Source organism: Salvelinus namaycush, chromosome 3 (genome assembly GCF_016432855.1).
Source record: "Salvelinus namaycush isolate Seneca chromosome 3, SaNama_1.0, whole genome shotgun sequence".
Lineage (NCBI taxonomy): Eukaryota > Metazoa > Chordata > Actinopteri > Salmoniformes > Salmonidae > Salvelinus > Salvelinus namaycush.
The window spans coordinates 20,443,441-20,467,796 of record NC_052309.1 but is presented as its reverse complement, the minus strand read 5'-3'; the positions used below and the strand labels follow the sequence as shown (position 1 = coordinate 20,467,796).

The following is a 24,356-nucleotide window of genomic DNA, read 5'->3' as shown; positions in this document are numbered from 1 at the left end:
ATGAAGTAAGTTTATAGCTCAACTACTTGTTAACATATCAAACGTGTACCTTTCCTTAATACAGTATCAGCAGTGGATGTGTTAATTCCATACTGGATGCAGTAATATACAGTATAACACTAACTTTCTTCATACCCTTTCCAGGTATCGCACTTTGATTCACACCATTCGAGAGCTGCAGGGTGTTGAGGGTCTATTGGGCAGAGCTCCTCCATCCAACCCCCCAGCTATAAGTCCCCTAACCTTGAGGAAGTGTCTAGTGCGTGAGACTAGAAGCCCACTAGAGCTTGTCTCTGTCACTCTGGGACAGGAGTATCAGAACACCAGCTCGCCCACTCCCCTGCTCAGGCAGACAACCAAGTCAGCTTCTAGGTCTCTCTGGAGACCACAGCAAACGGTAAATTCAGTTTGAAGAAAAAGCTACAGGGTAAAAAAACATTCTCATATTTAAATCTAGCTGTAGAATGTTGTAACAGCGGGGACTTCATTTCCCAGGGTTCCTCATTCAACACATCAGGGCTGGGCATACAGCAACTCATCAAAGCAGGGAGGGAAGGGGTGTACTACAAGGCTAAGATGATGCGTGGCACCTGCAAGGGCCACTCCATTGTCACCTGCAAGATGACCAAAGAGGGTAAGGACAAATTCACCAAGCTTACTACTAAACTCAGCAAAAAAGAAACGTCCCTTTTTCAGGACCCTGTCTTTCAAAGATAATTCATAAAAATCCAAACAGATCTTCATTGTAAAGGGTTTAAACAGCATTTCCCATGCTTGTTCAATGAATCATAAACAATTAATGAACATGCACCTGTGGAACGGTCATTAAGACACTAACAGCTTGGAGACAGTAGTCAATTAAGGGCACAGTTATGAAAACTTAGGACACTAAAGAGGCCTTTCTACTGACTCTGAAAAACACCAAAAGAAAGATGCCCAGGGTCCCTGCTCACCTGTGTCAAGGTGCCTTAGGCATGCTGCAAGGAGGCATGAGGACTGCGCATGTGGCCAGGGCAATAAATTGCAATGTCCATACTGTGAGACGCCTAAGACAGCGCTACAGGGAGACAGGACGGACAGCTGATTGTCCTCGCAGTGGCAGACCACGTGTAACAACACCTCACCAGACATCACCGGCAACAACGTTGCCTATGGGCACAAACCCACCGTCACTGGACCAGACAGGACTGGCAAAAAGTGCTCTTCACCGACGAGTCACAGTTTTGTCTCACCAGGGGTGATTGTCGGATTCGCGTTTATCGTCGAAGGAATGAGCGTTACACCGAGGCCTGTACTCTGGAGCGGGATCGATTTGGAGGTGGAGGGTCCGTCATGGTCTTGGACGCTGTGTCACAGCATCATCGGACTGAGCTTGCTGTCATTGCAGGCAATCTCAACGCTGTGCGTTATAGGGAAGACATCCTCCTCCCTAATGTGGTACCCTTCCTGCAGGCTCATCTTGTCATGACCCTCCAGCATGACAATGCCACCAGCCATACTGCTTGTTCTGTGCGTGATTTCCTGCTAGATAGGAATGTCTTGTTGTAAGAGTAGGGTAACATCTCACAGCAAGAACTGGCAAATCTGTTGCAGTCCATGAGGAGAAGATGCGCTGCAGTACCTAATGCAGCTGGTGGCCACACCAGATACTGACTGTTATTTTTTATTTTGAACCCCCCCCCCCTTTGTTCATGGACACATTATTCCATTTCTGTTAGTCACTTGTCTTTGGAACTTGTTCAGTTTATGTCTCAGTTGTTGAATATTGTTATGTTCATACAAATATTTACACATGTTAAGTTTGCTGAAAATAAACGCAGTTGACAGTGAGAGGACATTTCTTTTTTTGCTGAGTTTATTTAACGTTGTTAGTCAATACCAAAAAGACAATGCACAATAATACATGTACCAATCACAGCCCTCACCATCAGAGGTTTACTGTTTGAAATGCACCCAGGAGCTTATACCTACCAAAACAGTTGATAAGCGTGGTTTGTCCTCTCTAGGGGTTACCCACAGGAGGGTAGCCAGAGAGGTGAACATCATGAGGAAGCTGGGTACCCACAAGAATGTGCTGCAGCTGCTAGACTGGAACATCACACAGGGTAAGAGTCACATACTCGTTTATTAAGCATTCATTGTTTCTGAAATTTGGACCATGGAAAAAAGTTATACAGTAAGGTGGTGTTGTGTGTGTTTAATTTTCCTTTACTCCAGCTCCTTACATGCTGATCCTGGAGTCGGTGAGCAGTGGGACCCTGCGCAGTTTCCTGCAAGTGAATCAACATCAACTGAGCAGGGACAGTGAACTGCAAAAGCACTTCACCACAGCAGCATATCACATTGCCCATGCAATGAGACACCTGCGCTCTAAAATGGTACATTAGAATCCTTCCAAAAATCCATCAACAATGTAATATATGTAGCTTTTGTCTGTGGTCACCACACATACATATTTGACTACAGTCCCCATCATCTCTGTTGCACAATTGTTCATACTACAGGTGGTGCACTGTGACATAGCCCTGAGGAACATCATGGTTAACCATTTCCCCAGAGAGGTGAAGCTGGCAGAGTTTGGACTGGCCCAAGACCTGACTCTTATGAGGAGCCGTCGCAGCAGCCACAAAGGAGACCACATGGTGAGGAGGACTGTCTTGGAGTCACCGAAAGTTGTGACCAGAGCATAATTTAACTTGGCTGTTCTTTTTGGTTCTGTTCGCAGCAAAATGTGCCCCTGCGTTGGTATCCCCCAGAGTACTTCAGAAACAACTACTACAGCTTCAAAGGGGATGTCTGGGCATTTGGCATTGTGCTGTGGGAGATGCAAACATTTGGTAAAATGGAAAGAGCACCTGAGATTAACTGATAAAAATGTATTCACTAACGTATTAATAATTATTTTTTATTTTTTAGGGGGTAGATCAGATTTAATATTAAAGATAGATTGTAGCTTCCATCAATGTAATTGTCTGCATCATTTCCAATCCCCAATATATATTTTTTTGTAAATGTATACAGCACCAGTCAAAAGTTTGGACACACCTACTCATTCAAGGGTTTTTCTTTATTTTTACTATTCTCTACATTGTAGATTTTTAACTTTGCTGTTTCACAAAAGTTTTGAAAATATATCAATTTCACAGACACAGTATATTTTACATTTGTTATCTTGTTGTTATTAGTCCCACCCTTCAGCTCCATTCAACCCCTCCCATCTAGCTCTTAACACCATCCATACTGCATTTCTATTTGCCATGTATTTTTTAACAGTGCTGTAATGATTCGTCTTAATCTTAGGGACCTTACCATATCCCAACCTGGAGACTTCAGAGTTGGTGGTGCGCTACATCTGCTCTGGACACAGGAATTCAGAACCAGAGACATGTAGGCCAGAGATGTGAGTAATGATCCCCCCCTTCAGATACTTTTTTTACATGGAATATTTCCAGGCATATCTGACTGCTCATGTGTATTTGCATGATACTGGTGCGCTAGTAAACTCAGCAAAAGAAGAAACATCCCTTTTTTAGGACCCTGTCTTTCAAAGGTAATTCATAAAAATCCAAATAACTTCTCAGATCTTCATTGTAAAGGGTTTAAACACTATTTCCCATGCTTGTTCAATGAACCATAAACAATTAATGAACATGCACATGTGGAACGGTCGTTAAGACACTAACAGCTTACAGACGGTAGGCAATTAAGGTCACAGTTATGAAAACTTAGGACACTAAAGAGGCCTTTCTACTGACTCTGAAAAACACCAAAAGAAAGATGCCCAGGGTCCCTGCTCAACTGCGTGAACGTGCCTTATGCATGCTGCAAGGAGGCATGAGGACTGCAGATGTGGCCAGTACTGTGAGACACCTAAGACAGCGCTACAGGGAGACAGGACGGACAGCTGATTGTCCTCGCAGTGGCAGACCACGTGTAACAGCACCTGCACAGGATCGGTACATCCGAACATCACACCTGCGGGACAGGTACAGGATGGCAACAACAACTGCCTGAGTTACACCAGGACCGCACAATCCCTCCATCAGTGCTCAGACTGTCCACAATAGGCTGAGAGAGGCTGGACAGAGGGCTTGTAGGCCTGTTGTAAGGCAGGTCCTCACCAGACATCACCAGCAACAACGTTACCTATGGGCACAAACCCACCATCGCTGGACTAGACAGGACTGGCAAAAAGTGCTCTTCACTGACGAGTCGCAGTTTTGTCTCACCAGGGGTGGTCGGATTTGCGTTTATTGTCAAAGGAATGAGCGTTACACCGAGGCCTGTACTCTGGAGCGGGATCGATTTGGAGGCGGAGGGTCCGTCATGGTCTGGGGCGGTGTGTCACAGCATCATCGGACTGAACTTGTTATCATTGCAGGCAATCTCAACACTGTGCGTTACAGGGAACACATCCTCCTCCCTCATGTGGTACCCTTCCTGCAGGCTCATCCTGACATGCATTGTCTAGCATGACAATGCCACCAGCCATACTGCTCGTTCTGTGCGTGATTTCCTGCAAGACAGGAATGACAGTATTCTGCCATGGCCAGCGAAGAGCCCGGATCTCAATTCCATTGAGCATGTCTGGGACCTGTTGGATCGGAGGGTGAGGGCTAGGGCCATTCCCCCCAGAAATGTCCGGGAACTTGCAGGTGCCTTGGTGGAAGAGTGGGGTAACATCTCACAGCAAGAACTGGCAAATCTGGTGCAGTCCATGAGAAGGAGATGCACTGTAGCACTTAATGCAGCTGGTGGCCACACCAGATACTGACTGTTACTTTTGATTTTGACCCCCCCTTTGTTCAGGGACACATTATCCCATTTCTGTTAGTCACATGTCTGTGGAACTTGTTCAGTTTATGTCTCAGTTGTTGAATCTTGTTATGTTCATACAAATATTTACACATGTTAAGTTTGCTGAAAATAAACACAGTTGACAGTGAGAGGACATTTCTTTTTTTGCTGAGTTTATATGGATCCCCTTTCCTTCTAGACTGCAGATGATGAGGGACTGCTGGCTGGAGCCCTACACCCAAAGGCCCTCCTTCAACGACATAGTCAGTGTCCTGGAGAACATCCTGGAGGATGATGCAGTGAGTGTGGCGTTTTCAGTTACCGTTCCCGTTGCATCTCCTATCGTTCTCTGTGGTAAAAACGTATTTAAGAGGCAATCTAGGCATGCAAAATGTTACCTTTCCATGCAGTTATTTGTGTTTGTATATTGTTTGCAGGATTACATCAAAGTGAACAACGGACTAGCCAATGTTGGATATGGTGACCAAGATCAAATCTGCCTTACTCTCCTTCATGACGACTGAATATGTGCAGAGAGGAAGAGGTGAAGCCTCAGTATATAGATCATCTTTGATATGTGCAACAAGTTACTTCATGCATAACATGTTTGGATGTGCATGTTTGCAAAATCTGCTTTTACTTAGGGAAGTAGGTCTACTACAATGACCTTACACTGAGTGTACAAAACATTAGGAACAGCTACTTAATATTGAGTTGCACCCCCTTTTGCTCTCAGAACAGCCTCAATTCGTCGGGGCATGGACTACAAGGTGTCAAAAGCATTCCACATGGATGCTGGCCCATGTTCACCTCAATGCTTCCCACAGTTGTGTCAAGTTGGCTGGATGTCCTTTGGGTGGTGGACCATTTTTGATACACACAGGAAACTGTTGAGAGTGAAAAACCCAGCAGTGTTGCAGTTCTTGAGACACTCAAACCGGTGCGCCCGGCACCTACTACAATACCCTGTATAAAGGCACTTAAATCTTTTGTCTTGTCCATTCACCCTCAGAATAGCACACATACACAATCCATGTCTCACTTGTCAAGGCTTAAAAATCCTTCTTTAACCTGTCTCCTCCCATTCATCTACACTGATTGAAGTGGATTTAACAAGTGAAATCAATATCAGATCATAGCTTTCACCTGGTTCAACTCCAGGTGTCATAAATGCATGACCCCCCCCTTGTACTGTAAAGTAAATGGAACACCCCCCCTCATAGAATTAACTAAAATAACAATAACTGTAGCGACCTTGTGTTTATAAACGTGGATATCAACTTTGCCACTTCTGCATGTTTTTGTGGCACAGTTGGTGTCATGCAGGGCTACGGGCCAGAAGGTTGAGGATTCGCTGACAACCACAGAAGAGCTCACTCTCCCTGCCTGTTTCGTTACTTCAAGATCAAAGCCGGTTGCAGACAATGATCAGCTAGGGGGAATCAGATTTTCAACATTTTGATGCCATATTTTTTATAATATAAAATATATGCAACAAATTTTCCACCAACAGGTTTATGTGCCAATGCACCACACAACCAATAAACAAAACATACCGACTTCGGGTCTTCAATATCACGGTTTTCATTTTCAACACAACAATAAATATACCGTCTCGACAAACAGAAAACACATCCCTCCCTACCTTAGGCTTACCAAGTATCAAAGTTTTGGCTTGACAATCTCTGAATGTCATTAAACTTTTTGGTCTCTTTCTGTTTATCAAATTGCAGCTGGACAGTTTGGATTGATTTAGTTGTCAGTAAAAAAAATACATATACAGTATAAACAAATAATTGTAAAAGTGACTGGGATTGCACAATAAAGTCAGGGACTAATTTCCATTGTGGTCCCTACATTTGCTGCAGCATATGCTAGTAATATATGGACTAAATGCGTGTCTAATTTACACATCTCCATCTGGCTTTCGGGGGTCAACCTATTTTTTTTATTGTAAACATGATGTTTTATTTATTTGAGCTGTATAGTTTTTTTCATATCAGTTGAATATTGTTGCTTTAAATCCGTGTCCACGGGGCACTATGTCATTGTCTTTCTCTCTCCAATTCCATTCAAATTGCATCCAAAATAGATAATCCTGTTCAAAAAGTATATATCCTAGCCTACCTCTTTCAGCGTATAATTTCAGATAATAAATCAAATTCAGTTATTAGCCTTATATTTAGCTAATGAATGATGGGCTATAAATAAGCTTCTAACTTATAGCCTCTGTCTCTTGCACAATACACGCCATGTGCTCTGCTGGCCTCTCTCCTTAAAAATAGTTTCTTAGCTCTTGGAGTCCCATGAAAAGCTAGACTACAATAGCTTGCTGGAAGAATTTATTTTTAGCATGTCTTATACTAATACTGTTGGAAGAAAGATGCAAGCTCTTGTTTGCTGAATGTCACACCCTGATCTGTTTCACCTGTCCTTGTGATTGTCTCCACCCCCCTCCAGGTGTCACCCATCTTCTCCATTATCCCCTGTGTATTTATTCCTGTGTTCTCTGTTTGTCTGTTGCCAGTTCGTTTTGTTTGTGAAGTCAACCAGAGTTTTGTCTCAGCTCCTGCTTTTCACCAGTCTCTCTTTTTCCTCACCCTCCTGGTTTTGACCCTTGCCTGTCCTGATTCTGAGCCCACCTGCCCCTGACCTTGCCTGCACCTTTGCCCCTACTCTGGATTACCGACCTCTGCCTGACCTGAGCCTGCCTGCCATCCTGTACCTTTGCCCCAATACTCTGGATTATCGACCCCTGCCTGCCTTGACCTGTCGTTTGCCTGCCCCTGTTGCTATAATAAACATCGTTACTTCAACACAGTCTGCATTTGGGTCTTACCTGAAACGTGATAGCTGAATGATAAATACAGCAGCCAATAGAACTCACAGCTGGGGAGTTTGAAAGAAGAGTGAACTCGGGATGGCGGGAGGCTATAGCAGTTATTTGTTCAGACCCGTAACCATTCAATCTTAATTAAGAGAAAGGGAAGTAATCTGCATCTTATTCTAGTTCTATATTATTCAAGTATGTCATTACAATGAAGATCAGGAAAACGAAACATTTAACTGTTTAACGCAAGGAAATAATGAAGCAACAATAGAGAAAGAACAGGTATGCTAATACGCACAACGTTAGGGGAAATATTTTGAAATGTATACATGCGTCAGCCTACAGCCTAATTGTAACTGTGTAGGCAGTATGTCCTGCACCAGCATCATTATTAAATTTAGCTAACAGATAGTTAATCGAGAGATTCTGACCTTTGCCTCGATTCAGGAGTCTCGTAGTCTCGTCCAGATCATCATGGCATTTGTAGTTCTTTATGATAGCCACATTAGCAGCTAAATAGCATTTCATTTTGGGGGAGTAAAAATAGACGAATATATTGATAAAAGTCACCTTATCGTAGAGAGATTTACAAGGTTATCAAAACGTCATGCCAGGGTAAACCTACAAGAAACACAGCCCTTATTTTAAGTGTTTCTAAAAATCCCATTTGGGGAAAAATTAATGGTGGAAAAACGATTGGAAACTTCGGTTTTATGGGTATTATGACTCATACTGTGGTACTCTATTCAATCCACACTCAAAGAGATTTGTTTACTGGAGATTGTTTCATTTACTTACCTAAGAGAGCATAGCTACATCTATGGGCATTTATGTTTTTCTGTCTTGTGTAATGTGCGGTAGCCTATCATAGGCTATGTATTGGTAAAAATAAATAATAGATAATGGCACAATCCTTTGGGCTTTTTGGGCTTGGGCTCATAAAATGCCTTTAATGTAGGGATTATAAAATAAATATATTTATTGTATGGCTCATCAGGCTCAAGTAGTATCAGACTTGATTTTACAAGCTGATCAAAGCTCTAATCAAATTCAGACATATGCTTTAGAATGACACTTCCGGTCATGAATACCACTGGTTTAAGGACCAAAGTGGGATGGGGTGCAATTTCAGTTTTTCCCATGTCCCTTTTTTTTTGGCAAAATGTGCAATCCGCACTCCGACCTGCGAAAGGCAGCAATACGCAACAAAGCTTCGAGTCTGCCGGAAAGCCACACGAAGAAGATATATTTACCACTGATATAAAGGTGGGAGGAAAACTAAAGAGAGGAAAATACAATTCAGGGTAAGTTACCAGGTCATTTAAGTTATTTACACACGGGTGTGTTTATAATGGGATAATAATGGTGTTACGAGTTAACTAGCTAGCTAGTAAACATTAGCTAGCTAGCTTGCCAACTCGATTCATTTTGACGGCATATAAGCTATGACACAATCTAATGTTAGTTATAAAGCTAGATAGATAGACGTGTGATTAGATATAAATAGTGATAGCCTAGAAAACTAACGTTAGCTGGCTACATTCCAAGAAACTGTATTTTCTTCTGTAGAGCTTGCTAGATGTGCTGTCCTCTGTCCCTCATTTTTATTGCATAGTAGCATCTAGCTAATATGCAGTGGGCCCTTACCTAACTAGCATACAGTTTGTGTTGCCTGTAGCCTTGGATTCCTGGTGGGAGGAGCTGAAATCTCTGCATAACAATCGTTGCCAGTAGCTAGCTAGCGGTTGGCAACCATATGCCTGCTATATTTTTGTAATCAGATGAGATCTATCTAATGCAGACCATTTAAACACTGATAAATGGACTCAGTCTCCATACATTTGTGTATGTTGTGGTAAACAAACACCTGTAGGCCTACCTCTGTGTGATTTCCTGTTCATGTTTCCCCACATACCAAAAAGTGGCTCTCAGCTCTCTGCTATGTCTTTGGAGAAGACCTCCGATCTGGCCAATGAGAACACATGTCTGCCGTCCTCACTGACCCTTGACCTCCGCTCCCCACATAGTGCTCTGCTTGATTCTGACCTGAGCAAGAAGGCCAAAGGCACCACCTCCACCAAGAAGCGCCACAATTATGCCACATCCACTCCTCTGGATCTGCTGAATGGCACCAAGGGCGGCAATGACATCGATGAGGATGAGTGCAGTCAGCAGCGAGAGGAGGAGAGGGTCCGGAACCAGGAGAACGAGCAGGGCCAGCACAGCACAGGGACCAATGCCAAGTGGCTCAAGGAGGATCAGAATCAACTGCGCAAGGTGGCAGAGAGGCAGCAGGACCAGAATAGAAATTCTGACCAAGATCTGAATCACAACGAGAGCCCAGAAGGAAACCCCAACCAGAACTCTTTAGTGGTGGACCAGCAGGTGGAGGTCAGTGAGCAGAATCACTCTTCTAAGACCCTGAGGTCCCTGTGCTCTGACCTGAATGAGCCTCTGCTGATCGAAACCTCAGAAGCCCCTCATGGGAAAGAGGAAGATGAGGAAGAGCTTCTACTTCTTCCAAGTGGTGGAGAGAGGGACACAGACTCGTCTGAGGCGCAAAGTAGCAGCGAGTCTCGGCGAGATGACAGTAGAGAAGTCAAGGAAACCTGCCTGCTGTTTCAGGGCAGAAATGCAGCACCCAGTGATGAGGACTCCAGCTGTATGTCACTGTCTCAGGGCAGCACAGCCAACAGCACGCCGGATGGTGACCCAGGTAAGAGGGGCAACAAAATATCTTAACAATGGATGGGCTTTGAGTGCAGGGTTGTGTATAAGACTTGCGCTTTGCTTTTGCCGTAAACAGGGATTGTGATACAATCAAATTGTTTTCCGGGTTTGAGCATTTATTGTCATCTCTTATTTCCTAGTTATCTCTTTACATTTATCTCACTTGTTCCTCCTCGTTGTATAGAATCTTACTGGGATCGCAGTGCGTTTGAGACTGACACAGACCTGCCTGCGGGGTGGATGCGGGTCAGAGACGAGTCCGGTACCTACTACTGGCACATCCCCACAGGCACCACCCAGTGGGAGCCCCCCTCTCCCCTAGAGGAGGGAGAAGCCCCAGAGAGACCCTCCAGTACCTCCCCTGTCATCACACCCAGTGAGGAGCCACAGGTGAGAGCTAGAGGGCAGAGAGAGTTTAGTTTATTATGATCCACATTAGCTACTGCACGTGCAGCAGCTACTCTTACTGGTGTCCACATAAAATGTACAAATACATGACAAAGTACAGTTATAAGATATTACATTTCAAATAAATAAATAAAAAGCTTTGCTAGGTCTTTCTTTGCTGCATCTGACTATATTACCAGAAAGTAATCAAGATGGGACAAGACCAGAGCCTGAACAAATAGTACAGTTGATCTTTGTGTCAAAAACGCAGATTATCTTTTTATAGCAGACATACCTCTCGTCATCTTCACAGCAACTTTGTCATTATAACTTGACCATGATAACTGACCATCCAATGTTACTACTAGGAGTTCAGCTTTCTCAACTTGTTCAATGGCCACACCCTTTATGCACATCTCCAGTTGAGGTTTAGGTCTTAGAGAATGTTTTGAACCAAATACAATGCTTTTAGATGTATTTAAGACCAGTTTATTGTTAATTACCTGTTCTGACACTAACTGTAACTCCTTCCTAAGAGTCTCAGTGAGCTCACTGGCTGTAGGTGCTGATGTGCAGAGTGTGTGCAATCATCAGCATACATACTCATTTTAAGTTCTTGGAAGACAAGTGGCAAATCATTTGAAAAAATAGAGGTACAGTAATCCCTCGTTTATCGCGGGGGTTACGTTCCGAAAATGACCCGCGATAAGTGAAATCCGCGAAATAGAAAACTTTTTTTTTTTTTTACAATTAGCAACTATTACATGTATACAAATACAGTGACTCACGTGTAGGCCGTTTCACTGCTCTTCAGACTGGGCCGCTGCATCCTGACTGCGCTCTGCAGTGTTCTCTTCTTCTGAAGCCCGCGGTTCTTTATGTAACGAACGGAAGATTCATTGATTCCGTAATGGCGAGCAACGGCTGCATAGCTTTTACCTTCCCTTAGCATGTCCAGAAGTTTAACTTTATCTGAGATAGGTAGCATCTTCCGCCGTTTGGGCCCATCCGCAGGTGCTTTTGTCGGTCCAGGCCGTTTCGTCGACATTATGGGTTTAGGAGATGTTCGAAATTACAAGATAATTTGGCCAACTTAATGTAAATTTGCCAAGCTGTTTTATGTACGTACACATAACTGCACGAGACGACAAAATGATAGCACAATTCGTAGCATGTTTTGATACTAGAAGCGGGAGTGAGTTTTTAGCGAATCAGAATGCAGAGCACAATGCACCAAAAAAAAAAAAAAAAATGCATTATGAAAATCCGCGAAATAGCGAATCCGCGATAAGTGAACCGCGAAGTGGCGAGGGATCACTGTACTGTATATATCTAATGTTAGAGAAGTTTCCATTGAAGAATATTCTATTGGATAAGTAACTCTCCAACCATGTGATGGCAGGGGACGTAAAGCCGTAACAAGTTCGTTTTTTCAATAAGAAATTATAACATCAAAGGCTGCACTGAAATCTAACAATACATCTCCAAATAGGGCTTTTGCGGTGACCGTATTACCACCGCACCGGCAGTCATGAGTCATGACCGCAATAAAATTCCATGTGACCATTGAGTCCCGGTAATCTCCTTTTATGCACTCTGGACATGCGTTGGTAGTACCCAACTCGCTAACAACCATTAGGTCGCTAATGGCCTGGTACTCGGCGATCTATTGTCCCTCTAACCACTCTGACATCAGTGTAAATACAATTGAAAATCACATCAAACACTATCACTATTACTATCAAAACAGTATCATGCTTTTAAAACTCACCGCACAGTTATTGATCAATTTGAAAAAAGTTCAACAACAGGTTGAAACTGAGTGGAAAACATGGTTGTTGTGGATGTTGTTTCAAAGCTTAACACAACGAAATGTACAGTGCTTTCTAAGGCAAAGATTAATTTGGCTTAGTTAGCCTACAATTAGAGTGAATTTGATTTTGAATAGCCTAATAATAAGGATAAAAAATATATATTTTCATAATTAATAGGCTGACACTACCTTAACTACAGAATATCTCACTACCATGTGTTTCCATCTTCTCTCTATCCTTCATTCTTTTCTCGAGCTGCAGAGAGAGGGGCTGACAACAGAAATATGTTTAGTTGTGAAAACGATGTTCCTGAACAGATTTCACTTGGTTTCCCAAATTAAGCACTTGGTAGCTGCAGGAACAGGGTTGGAGAGCCCATGGCATACAAAGTTTGGGGTTGATGGCATACAAAGTTTGGGGTTGATGGCATACAAAGTTTGGGGTTGATGGCATACAAAGTTTGGGGTTGATGGCATACAAAGTTTGGGGTTGATGGCATACAAAGTTTGGGGTTGATGGCATACAAACAGGGGTTGATGGAGTGAAATAACCGGAGGAGCCTATCCGGAATGATTAAAAAATGAACCGCCTGGAAAGGTGCCCCTGTTCCTTCCCACTTGATAATGGGCCATTCTAAATCTAAACTGATTTGACTTAATAGTAAAGACAAGATTACATTGAGAATAGTCTGATGGGTGAAAATATGATCAGTTGAGGAGAGAACGGTGTGTGCAGCCTGAAGCAAGGAACAGAGCGCAAGCTTTTTTTTGTTGTTGTTGAGACTTTCTCAAATCATCAATAGCCTATAGTCAAATCATGCAGCCCATATGTTTTTATTTCTAAGGTTTGTACCATTCACAACTAAAGTTGCCAAATAACTCTAAATCTAACAAATACAGTTGAAGTCGGAAGTTTACATACACCTTAGCCAAATACATTTAAACTCAGTTTTTCACAATTCCTGACATTTAAAACTAGTAAAAATTCCCTGTCTTAGGCCAGTTAGCATCATCACTTTATTTTAAGAATGTGAAATGTCAGAATAATAGTAGAGTGATTTATTTCAGATTTTAGTTCTTTCATCACATTCCCAGTGGGTCAGAAGTTTACATACACTCAATTAGTATTTGGTAGCATTGCCTTTAAATAGTTTAACTTGGGTCAAACATTTTGGGAAGCCTTCCACAAGCTTCCCACAATAAGTTTGGTGAATTTTGGCCCATTCCTCCTGACAGAGATGGTGCAACTGAGTCAGGTTTGTAGACCTCCTTGCTCGCACACGCTTTTTCAGTTCTGCCCACAAATGTTCTATACGATTGAAGTCAGGGCTTTGTGATGGCCACTCCAATACCTTGACTTTGTTGTCCTTAAGCCATTTTACCACAACTTTGGAAGTATGCTTGGGGTCATTGTCCATTTGGAAGACCCAGCTTTAACTTCCTGACTGATATCTTGAGATGTTGCTTCAATATATCCACATAATTTTCCTCCTCATGATGCCATCTATTTTGTGCAGTGCACCAGTCCCTCCTGCAGCAAAGCACCCCCACAACATGATGCTGCCACCACTGTGCTTCATGGTTGGGATGGTGTTCTTCGGCTTGCAAGGCTACCCCTTTTTCCTCCAAACATAACGATGGTCATTATGGCCAAACGGTTCTATTTTTGTTTCATCAGACCAGAGGACATTTCTCCAAAAAGTACCATCTTTGTCCCCATGTGCAGTTGCAAACCGTAGTCTGGCTTTTTTCTGGCGATTTTGGAGCAGTGGCTTCTTCCTTGCGTAGCGGCCTTTCAGGTTATGTCGATATAGAACTCGTTTTACTGTGGATATGGATACTTTCGTACCTGTTTCCTCCAGCATCTTCACAAGGTCCTTTGCTGTTGTTCTGGGATTGATTTGCACTTTTCGCAGCAAAGTACGTTCATTTCTAGGAGACAGAACGCGTCTCCTTCCTGAGTGGTATGACGGCTGCGTGGTCCCATGGTGTTTATACTTGTGTACTATTGTTTGTACAGACGAATGTCGTACCTTCAGGCATTTGGAAATTTCTCCCAAGGATGAACCAGACTTGTGGAGGACTACAATTAGTTTTTCTGAGGTCTTGGCTGATTTCTTTTGATTTTCCCATGATGTCAAGCAAAGAGGCACTGAGTTTGACGGTAGGCCTTGAAATACATCCACAGGTACACCTCCAATTGACTCAAATTATGTCAATTAGCCTATCAGAAGCTTCTAATGCCATGACATCATTTTCTGGAATTTTCCAAGCTGTTTAAAGGCACGGTCAACTTAGTGTATGTAAGCGTCTGACCCACTGGAATTGTGATACAGTGAAATAATCTGTAAACAATTGTTGGAAAAATGACTTGTGTCATGCACAAAGTAGATGTCCTAACCGACTTGCCAAATCTATAGTTTGTTAAGAAGAAATTTGTGGAGTGGTTGGAAAAACAAGTTTTAATGACTCCAAACTAAGTGTATGTAAACTTCCGACTTCAAATGTAGGACCGTTTTGAAATGATCACTTTTGCGTTCAACATAGCCACTTCGCTCCGGAATGGGCAAAATATTTTTTATATTTTTTTCAGCTAAGTTCAATTTGATTCTTCTTACTATAAAGTCATATAATATAAAATTATGGCACAGGACTTATAAGAATATCTTGTCTGCTAAATGGGCAAGCCTGCGGCATGGCACATAGCCAGGTAATATACAGTAGGCCAACTCATATTCTGCTCTTCTGAAATACATTTTCTTCATATCGTTGTTTATTTAGACCTGCCTAAAATAAATAATGGATTTATTCTGATGGTGTATATTAAATAGATTTTATTAAACTTTTTTTATTAGATTCAATGGCGCACATCTGTGGCTTGAATACAGCTTGGAGGCCTGGAGATGCTAAACGTGTTTATTTTAATTAACTGTCAGTTACCGTGAGACCGGCAGTCTTTTGCATGACAATAACCGGATGATAAAATGTAATGACCGCCACAGCCCTCGCTCCAACTACAGTATCTGATTATACATTTATTTTAGCCAATCATCAGTCATCTCAGTCAGTGCATTACAAGTTGAGTGCCCTTTCCTATTTGCATGCTTGTTCTTTTGAAAAATAGCATATTTTTTTTGTTCAAACACAATTTTCTCCATCAGTTTTCGAACAACAGGCAGCAAACTGATTGGGCGGCTGTTAGACCAGCAAAGGGTGCTTTACTATTTTTAGGTATTGGAATTACTTTAGCTTCCTTCCATGTCTGTGGACACTAGGTTTTGGCCTGCCTGTGTCAATTAGAGCCACACAGTCATTGTATTTCCATTTAAGCTCCCACTGCTAGTGCTAACGGATTTAGTTTCCTACTTCTAATTGGTCCTTGTCTCTATTTTGTATTTTCAGTTGACGTGGAGTAGTCTCACCCAGTCCCGCCCCAACAGGTTTAATGACGAGGAGTTCTGGAAGGTAAGTGCCAAATGTACTTGAAACAAACCTAACATCACTGCAGTTTGCAAACCTTCATTCAGAGATTTTCAATGTTTAGATATCAACTGCGTATTATTTTTTATCTCAAATGTGGAAATGTGACTTCTTACTGTTGGTATGTCTTCAGGAGGAAGATGCAATGGCTGATCAGACCCTGAAGGATTTTGAAGGAGCCACATTGCGTTATGCGTCTATCAATCTCAGGTGAGCCCCCCCCCCCCCCCCCTTTCAGGTACAGTGTATTATCATTATATGCTTATATTGTCTGATTCCTTTCACATCCAGCTGTTCACAGTCTGAAGGAAAGGAGAAGATGAACTCACTCATCAATGACCTGGACGCTAAGGTATGTGCTCTCACTCAGACAAATAGATATAACCAATCATTCCACTCCCATCCCACATATACTTTTTTCTCTTTTAACACTCAACATGCTCTTAATCACTCTTTCCCTCTCCTCGTGTCTCTCAAAAGGTTTTTGCTGTGCGGTCTCTGGGCTGGGTGGAGATATCAGAGGAGGAGATGGCTCCAGGGAAGAGCAGTGTGGCTGTCAACAACTGCATCAGACAGCTCTCTTACCACAAACACAACCTGCACGACACGGCTGGGATCTGGGGAGAGGTCAGAGAATGGCTTGTGTGTGGGAATATTACCTGGATACTTTTGGTAGAACAATGTTAAGAGGAATGTTCTGTAATGTGTTTTCACACAGGGAAAAGACATGCTCCTTGTTCTGGAGAATGAGACCTTGAACCTGATTGATCCTTTGGGCCAGACTCTGCTGCACACCCAGCCTATCGTCAGCATCCGAGTGTGGGGAGTGGGCCGGGACAACGGCAGGTCAGTCCCCTGCTACTCTAACTACACTTCACAAAAACCAAAACGCAACTTGTAAAGTGTTGGTCCCAAGTTTCATGAGCTGAAAATAAAGATCCTAAACAGTTTCCATACGCACAAAAAGCTTATTTCGCTCAAACTTTGTGCACAAATTTGTTTACATCCCTGTTAGTGAGCATTTTTCCTTTGCCAAATTAATACCTGACAGATGTGGCATATCAACAAGCTGATTAAACAGTATGGCTGTTACACAGGTGCACCTTGTGCTGGCGTTGTCCAGTTTTGTCACACGACACAATGTCACAGATGTCAAGTTTTGAGGGAGCGTGCAGTGAATGTCCACCAGAGTTGTTGCCAGAGAATTTAATGTTCATTTCTCTACCATAAGCCGCCTCTAATGTTGTTTTTAGACAATTTTTGCAGTACGCCCAACCAGCCTCACATTCGCAGACCATGTGTATGGCGTTGTGTGGGAGAGTGGTTTGCTGATGTTAACGTTGTGAACAGAGAACCCCACCACCACGGGGCAATGTTATGGGCAGTCATAAGCTATGGACCACGAAAACAATTGCATTTTAACGATGGCAATTTGAGATCACAGAGAAACCGTGATGAGATCCTGATGCCCATTGTCGTGCCATTCATCCGCCGCCATCATCTCATGTTTCAGCATGATAATGCACGGCCCCATGTCGTAAGGATCTGTACACAATTCCTGGAAGCTGAAAATGTCCCAGTTCTTCCACCATTGAGCATGTTTGGTATGTTCTGGATCAACGTGTACAACAGTGTGTTCCAGTTCCCGCCAATATCCAGCAACATCGCGCAGCCATTGAAGAGGAGTAGGACAACATTTCACAGGCCACAATCAACAGCCTGATTTAACTCTATGAGAAGATGTGTCGTGCTGCATGAGGCAAATGGTGGTCACACCAGATATTGACAGGTTTGCTGATCCACGCCCCTACCTTTTTTTTAAAGGTTTCTGTGACCATCAGATGCATATCTGTATGTCCAGTCATGTGAAAGCCATAGACTAGGGCCTAATTTATTTATTTTAATTGACTGATTTCCTCATATGAAGTGTAACTCAGTGCAATCTTTAAAGTTGTTGCATGTTGCGTTTATATTTTCAGTATACATTTCTTTATATTTTCTTCATATTTGAATACTAGAAATATGTTTGCTATAGACAATGTTTCTTATTTTGGTTTTATTTGTCTGGCTTTTGTTGCCTTATTTTGTGAACCCTGCTTTTTCTGTTGAATTGATTGATTTGGGGTTTTCTCTCTAACCGGCTGCACTTGGGCACACAGGGAGAGGTAGTGTATTGTCATTGTCGTATCTACCATCTTCCGTCATGTCACGTAGAATAGATCATAGTTGTGGTTGTCATAGTTAGCATATTGATTCCACACCCCTATCCCATAATGTTCAATGTTTCTCAATCACACACATGACTTTCTGATCAGTTTCTATAGACGAGAATGTTTGCTTAGCTATTAATAATAGTGTGACAACACTAAGTGTTCTCAGTCCTAATTGTTAGTACATTTGTTCATTGTTGTATTTGTGAAAGCTTATGCTATTAGGTTGCTAGTTCTCTTGAAAAAATCCTGATATTATCAAAATGTATTGATTTTAGCATTGTCCATTTCATCTGCCTCAATTGTCATGATCAGCCTTTATAACGGCCTCTCAAGAGACGCCTCCTTGTTTGTGTTAACTTTAGGGACTTTGCCTACGTGGCGAGAGACAAACTGACTCATGTTCTGAAGTGCCATGTGTTCAGGTGTGACACACCTGCTAAGAACATTGCCACGAGCATGCATGACATCTGCTCTAAGGTAAGCCCCTCTGCTATGGTGCACTGCACCATACTCAGGCCTCCACATTGAACCTGAATGAAATCTCCCTTTTTTTCACATAACTTCGGGACTGTGGTTCAGGGGTTGTTTGTGTCTTTATATTTTTGACATGTTGAATCGGGTCTTTCCTGTCATTCCTTTTCTGTAGATAATGGCCCAGAGGAAATCATCCAAGTCCTCTCTGAACAGACTCAACATAGACCCCTCTAAACTGGTGGACATTCCTTTCCAGGGTAAAACACTGCCACTTGATGTATGACTTAGGTTTGGTGGTATACCGGTGTGTTTGTGAGTTAGTCCCTAGTCACTTGGTGTTTGTTTACAAGCACAGAATAACGAGAGACTGGAGCCTTGTGAGTCACTCACTGTTGTGCAGCATGCGCCATGTGATCTAATTACAGTATGGAATTCACAACTAAATGTTTGCCAGCTAGATATCTTATAACAATTAAGTTTACTGTCTAAAATGTGTTAAATGCTCTGCAGTTGTGCATTTGTTCTGCTAATTTAGTAGCTAGTTAGCCGTCTAGCTAAGTGGTTAGCTTCTTCCAGAATCAAGCATTTGCTTGGTAACAGCAGAAAATCTCTTCCTAGATCAAGTGCCTAATATTTGTTTTGTACGTGCAAGAAAACTGTGAGTAGCATATTTGAGTTAGTTGTATAGTATAGGTCAGATGCTATAAAATGTTTGCTTTGCGCTCGTTAGCATTTAGTTAGCATTCCGTATGGGATTTTACATATACTTGTTACTCTGTAAGCTGAAGGTTAGCAATGCTATCAGTGGGGTTTGAAAACAGCGTCTATTGTGTTCAGTGCCGGTATGACTATATACTTACTGTATAATCTAAATCCAAATGTATTTATGGGCAACTTCAGGTCCTTTGTATGGTTTTAGCAGGATGTCACAGTGGTTTTCTGTCTCTCCTCTCCCTACAGAATTCCCTGCACCAAAGAATGAGCTAGTCCAGTCCTTCCAGGTACGTTACCTGGGTAACGTGCCGGTGGCTAAACCCGTAGGTAAGGAACGCTTTGGTAAGGAATGCTTTTTCTTCTCTTTCTTAGAGTTGTGATGGTGTGTATTGAATTACATTTCAGGTAAACTTGTGTATGTTTCTCGGTCACTGCCTGTATTTAACCTTCCACTTGTCCTCCCATATGTTGGTACTGTAATTAAATGAATACTGATTTTCAACTAAGTTGGGGTTCACTTAATGCAATGCACTCAATATACATTGACTTATTGAATGTCTCAAAGTATTGCATGTGTTCTACTGATTTCTTCTACAGGTTGTGATACTGATGTCTTATTGTGTGACGTCTCGACTGCTATGAGCTATCCTCTTGTTAGGGATATTGAGCTATTAACTAACACTTGGTTTTCTGTGAAGTATGAACTAACACAATTCCTGTAATTCCTTCCTTTTTCCTGAAATTCTCAGGTATTGAGTGTACTCAGATGTGCAGCTAACCTGAGTGGTATGTCCTATCCAGGTATGGACCTAGTCAATGTAGCCCTCAACACAGCAATCAATTCCAAAGAGAAGGAAGAGTGGACGCCAGTTACTGTGAACGTGGCTTCAGCCACACTTACAATAGTCACAGCTGAGGTGAGCACACACACAGATAGTCACACACAAATGTACACGCACAATCTCAAAAATATATTTTTAATGTCTTTCCAATTTGAAGCTCTGAGGTTGTTTAAATTGCTGTGGGAATAGTCTGACCCAAGGTGTTCTGTTGTGTTCCCTGCAGACAGAGGAGGTTCTTTCTGAGTGCCGGGTGCGGTTCCTGTCCTTCATGGGCGTGGGGAAGGACGTCCACACCTTTGCCTTCATCATGGCCGAGGGCCCCGGGGACTTCATCTGCCACATGTTCTGGTGTGAGCCCAACGCTGCCAGCCTTAGTGAGGCTGTGCAGGCCGCCTGCATGGTGAGTGCAACGTTTCTGTCAGCCAACAATTGATGGTTTTTGGCCAATACAAATGAATACAAGCAGACAAATAAAAACTTTGTCGGACACATTGTCCAGCAGAAAATATCCTTATACAAATAAATATCCTTTATGAAGTACATTGGCTATGCACAGAGGTTGTCTTTCAGTCACATCTTCTCTCTACTCCGCCTGTCTGTGTTGAGCTCACACTGTCGATAGCAAACTTTCAACATTGTATCAACTGGTGCTGCCCCGTAAAGCTACCCATGTTAGTGAGTTCGTGACAGCTCTATGCACACAGGGGAGAAGGGTTCTGCTATTTTATGTTTTGCTAGACATCCCTGTAAGAGAATGTACAGAAATGTCATACGAGTCCAGCATGGAGTATTTAGATGAAGTCATTTTGCTTCCTTCTCATGCTAGTCTAATGCTTGGTTGTGTAGTTCGCTTAAAAATGCCTAAAACAGGGCAAATTAAGTTATCTAACTAGCTATGGTACCAAGGATGGAAGCACAGATAAGTGGACAAATAAATTGACACTGAAACGGAGGATATTGATAAGCCAGATGGACAGAGAGATGTGCAAGGAGCCAACATTCACTTGGTAATTCCTCCTTGCGTAATTATTGTTGTCACTTCCGTGTGGTGTCAATGAATCGGCAGTGAGCACAACTAAAAATGTTAATGGACATCTATTTGATATGGCAACTTTTTCAGAAACATTAGGTGAGTGGTTCTTCTAAATGGGAGGAGTTTGCAGGGATTGGACTGTTTTACTATGCTCCAATATTAAACATACACAGCCTTGTTGCACCAAATATTTTGAGTCCAAGTTTAATTTTCTATTCAGGTGCTTTGGTGCTTATGTTGTGTGACTTTTGACAGCTGCGCTACCAGAAGTGTCTGGATGCCAGGCCCCCCAGTACCAGCTCCTGCCTGCCAGGCCCACCGGCCGACTCCGTGGCACGTCGTGTGGGCTCCAGTGTCAAGAAGGGGGTTCAGAGCCTGCTGGGCAGCTTCAAGAGGTCTGGGTCCCAGACGCCCTGAGAGGTGCCAACCAACTAACCCACTCGAGTCCACACCCAGGCCACCATGCCAACCATGGCTCTCCTCACTCCTCCATTCCCTCTCTCTCCCCCCACCCTGAGGTGTTATGGTATAACCTGCTTCCCTCTCAACACCTGTCATCTCTTTTAGATGTGATGTCAGAGCCGTGGGCAGTGTGGGCTGCCGGTGTGGTTGGGGTACCAGTGAGCCTAGCACTGCTCACAGCTGCTCCACGCTTTTCACTTCCTTCACGTCATCCTTGGTTGGACAAGTAGGCCATGTTTTCCTTCCATTGTTTATTTAATCTGTGAGTTATTAAGAGGAAACTGCTGGACTCATGGACAGTGGTTTGAATGACAGCAATAGTTGGTTAAACTTGGTCTAGTTTGCAAAGTACCAACACTAATTATGCTTAGGAAAACAGTACTGTTCTGTAACATTGTGTCTGCTATTTGTGTTGCAGAACAAATATATTATTTGTGAAGATAGAAATGGAAGATGTGCAATTGAATTGTGAATGTTGAACTCATGCCATTTTCTTGTGGAACTATCATGTTGGTTTTCATTTCAAAGTAGATTTGAAAGAAATGATTGAGAAATAAAATGGCATGAGAAGTCTGTATAAAATGCATCATGGTGAATGTCAGTGGTGGAAGAACTAAGACTTGCTAGCTACGAATATAATATTCGGCAAATAAAATGCTAATCGTTTGGGTCATTAAAATCTATACTTTGTACAGTACATTTGTTAATGCCTAAATAGCTTAGCATCCCCTCTTCCATCTGATGGAGCTGGTAAATCAGCAAGTGCATTATCTTTATTTTATAGCTATATTTTTATTTGTATGTGTATTGCAAATTGCACTAAAAAGTGTAGTTCAGCTCCTCAAATCTGAAATGGAGATGGCATACTTTTAGAGCATGGCTCAAGTTTTAATGAAACCTCAAATCTCAAAGAAAGCTTTGGCTATCTCTTACTGCACTCCAGCTGTATACCAAGTGGAGGGTACTGTATGTTGGAGTCAAGGAATATATCATCTTTGTGATGCCAAAGCTAGAAGAATCATGTGTTTTCATGCTGTTCCTCTTCAGATCTATTGTGTGGAAATCGACCTGAAGCTGATTTTACCATAATTTTGTTATGTTCAGATAACCAAAAAATGTTGAATCTGTTTAACGACATTTTTCTTTCGTGTACGTTTTTACACAAACGTGTTATACGTTGTTCCCTCTACTCCATTCTCTATGCATGTTTCGTGTATGTTTTTTGTTACGTCTAAGCAGAGTGACAGAGCTACTGTTAGCTACCGAGGTGTCCCTGCACACTAACATCTGCCAACTTTTGTCTCTTAACCAATTGGGTCTAAGGGCAGATGGAACGTTAGTATTGTTGTGATAGACCTGACACTGACAAATAAAATTGTATTTGTCACATGCGCCGACTACAACAGTGAAATGCTTACTTACAAGCCCTTAACCAACAATACAGTTCAAATTACACAAGTCTGTCATTACCACACATTGTTCATTTAACACCGACATTTACGTTTTTGAAATTTATGACCTCCCTCGGGTGGGCTTTCAAATAGTCTTGTTCATGAGCAGTGTGTCTTACAACACTATAGGAGAGCTAAGAAGCCGGACACATTCAGTCTTCAGAAGGCATTTTGTTATGCAGAGATTGCAATACAGAAAGTGTTGCTTACCCATAGACAGTGTTTGTCTGTGAAAGAGACGGACTTAAAGTATGTGTTGGAGTTTCTTCCTGGCAGTGTGTGTAAGTCTTACGAACACTTCACTGCATATGAACACGATATCTTTAAAATACTCTATCCCATAGTTGATTGACTAGATTTTCCCCTTTTTTTGAATGCAGTTGGTTCAAAATAAGTTATTTTTTATGAAATTATATTTTTCTAAGTGTGTATAATATACTGTATCTGTGAGGTAGACATGCCTTTTTTAGCCTCGGTTCTTACCACTGTGGTCACTGGTGCAGCAGTGTTTCCAAATCTGTATCAGTAGATAGTTATATAGTTATCCTCCTTCACTTTATAGCACCACAGTTCTCCTTCCTCTCTCTGATCTGTTTTGGACAGCAATTTGACCAGACAATAATGGATTTGGCTAATGCCTTGCTTCAGCTGCTCTGTCACTAAGTATTGACTCATTAAAACAAGTGTATGTACAATTTAGTTTTTTGGTTTTACACATTCAGAATTAATTAAAAAAAAAAAAAAATGTTTTTAACTGAATTTGTGTCTGTGTAATTTCCTTTGCTCCTATAATTGTTACTCCTTACTATACACACTATGTACTCCACTACTTACTATAAGTGTCAGACATTGGTTGCCTTATACAAACAGAGCTTCCTGGTGTTCTATTTGATTTTGAATGCACACTGTGTAATGTTGTACCATGCTTTGCTTCTGGAGGCCTCAAGAATACTTTCAAGAAATGTTGTGGCTATAGATATGACTACATGAATTCAAATGTTGTGTGTTGTGGCTATAGATATGACTACATGAATTCAAATGTTGTGTGTTGTGGCTATAGATATGACTACATGAATTCAAATGTTGTGTGTTGTGGCTATAGATATGACTACATGAATTCAAATGTTGTG

General features: G+C 42.1%; 2 protein-coding genes across 4 annotated transcripts; both read left to right on the top strand.

Annotated features, from left to right (window-relative positions):
• On the top strand, nucleotides 1-5,321 carry LOC120043572 (fibroblast growth factor receptor homolog 1-like). The gene is made up of 10 exons (XM_038988131.1): nucleotides 1-5; nucleotides 145-397; nucleotides 496-634; nucleotides 2,007-2,105; nucleotides 2,218-2,378; nucleotides 2,505-2,642; nucleotides 2,726-2,837; nucleotides 3,301-3,400; nucleotides 4,997-5,096; nucleotides 5,235-5,321. Exons 1-10 carry the CDS (start codon nucleotides 1-3, stop codon nucleotides 5,319-5,321), a joined length of 1,194 nt encoding a protein of 397 aa, XP_038844059.1.
• A 3,532-nt stretch (nucleotides 5,322-8,853) lies between these two features.
• Nucleotides 8,854-23,950, top strand: LOC120045063 (amyloid-beta A4 precursor protein-binding family B member 1-like). Of its 3 annotated transcripts, none has more exons than XM_038989905.1 (14): nucleotides 8,854-8,931; nucleotides 9,550-10,343; nucleotides 10,542-10,747; nucleotides 15,960-16,022; nucleotides 16,171-16,247; nucleotides 16,329-16,389; nucleotides 16,518-16,664; nucleotides 16,756-16,883; nucleotides 18,613-18,727; nucleotides 18,897-18,981; nucleotides 19,685-19,765; nucleotides 20,240-20,355; nucleotides 20,504-20,680; nucleotides 21,569-23,950. In XM_038989905.1, exons 2-14 carry the CDS (start codon nucleotides 9,569-9,571, stop codon nucleotides 21,728-21,730), a joined length of 2,193 nt encoding a protein of 730 aa, XP_038845833.1. In that variant the 5' UTR covers nucleotides 8,854-8,931; nucleotides 9,550-9,568; the 3' UTR covers nucleotides 21,731-23,950. The 3 variants fall into 3 exon arrangements, with proteins under 3 accessions (XP_038845833.1, XP_038845832.1, XP_038845834.1); XM_038989904.1 differs by having other exon boundaries at nucleotides 19,685-19,780; XM_038989906.1 differs by having other exon boundaries at nucleotides 8,857-8,931; nucleotides 9,655-10,343; nucleotides 19,685-19,780.
• The last annotated feature ends 406 nt before the right edge of the window (nucleotides 23,951-24,356 follow it).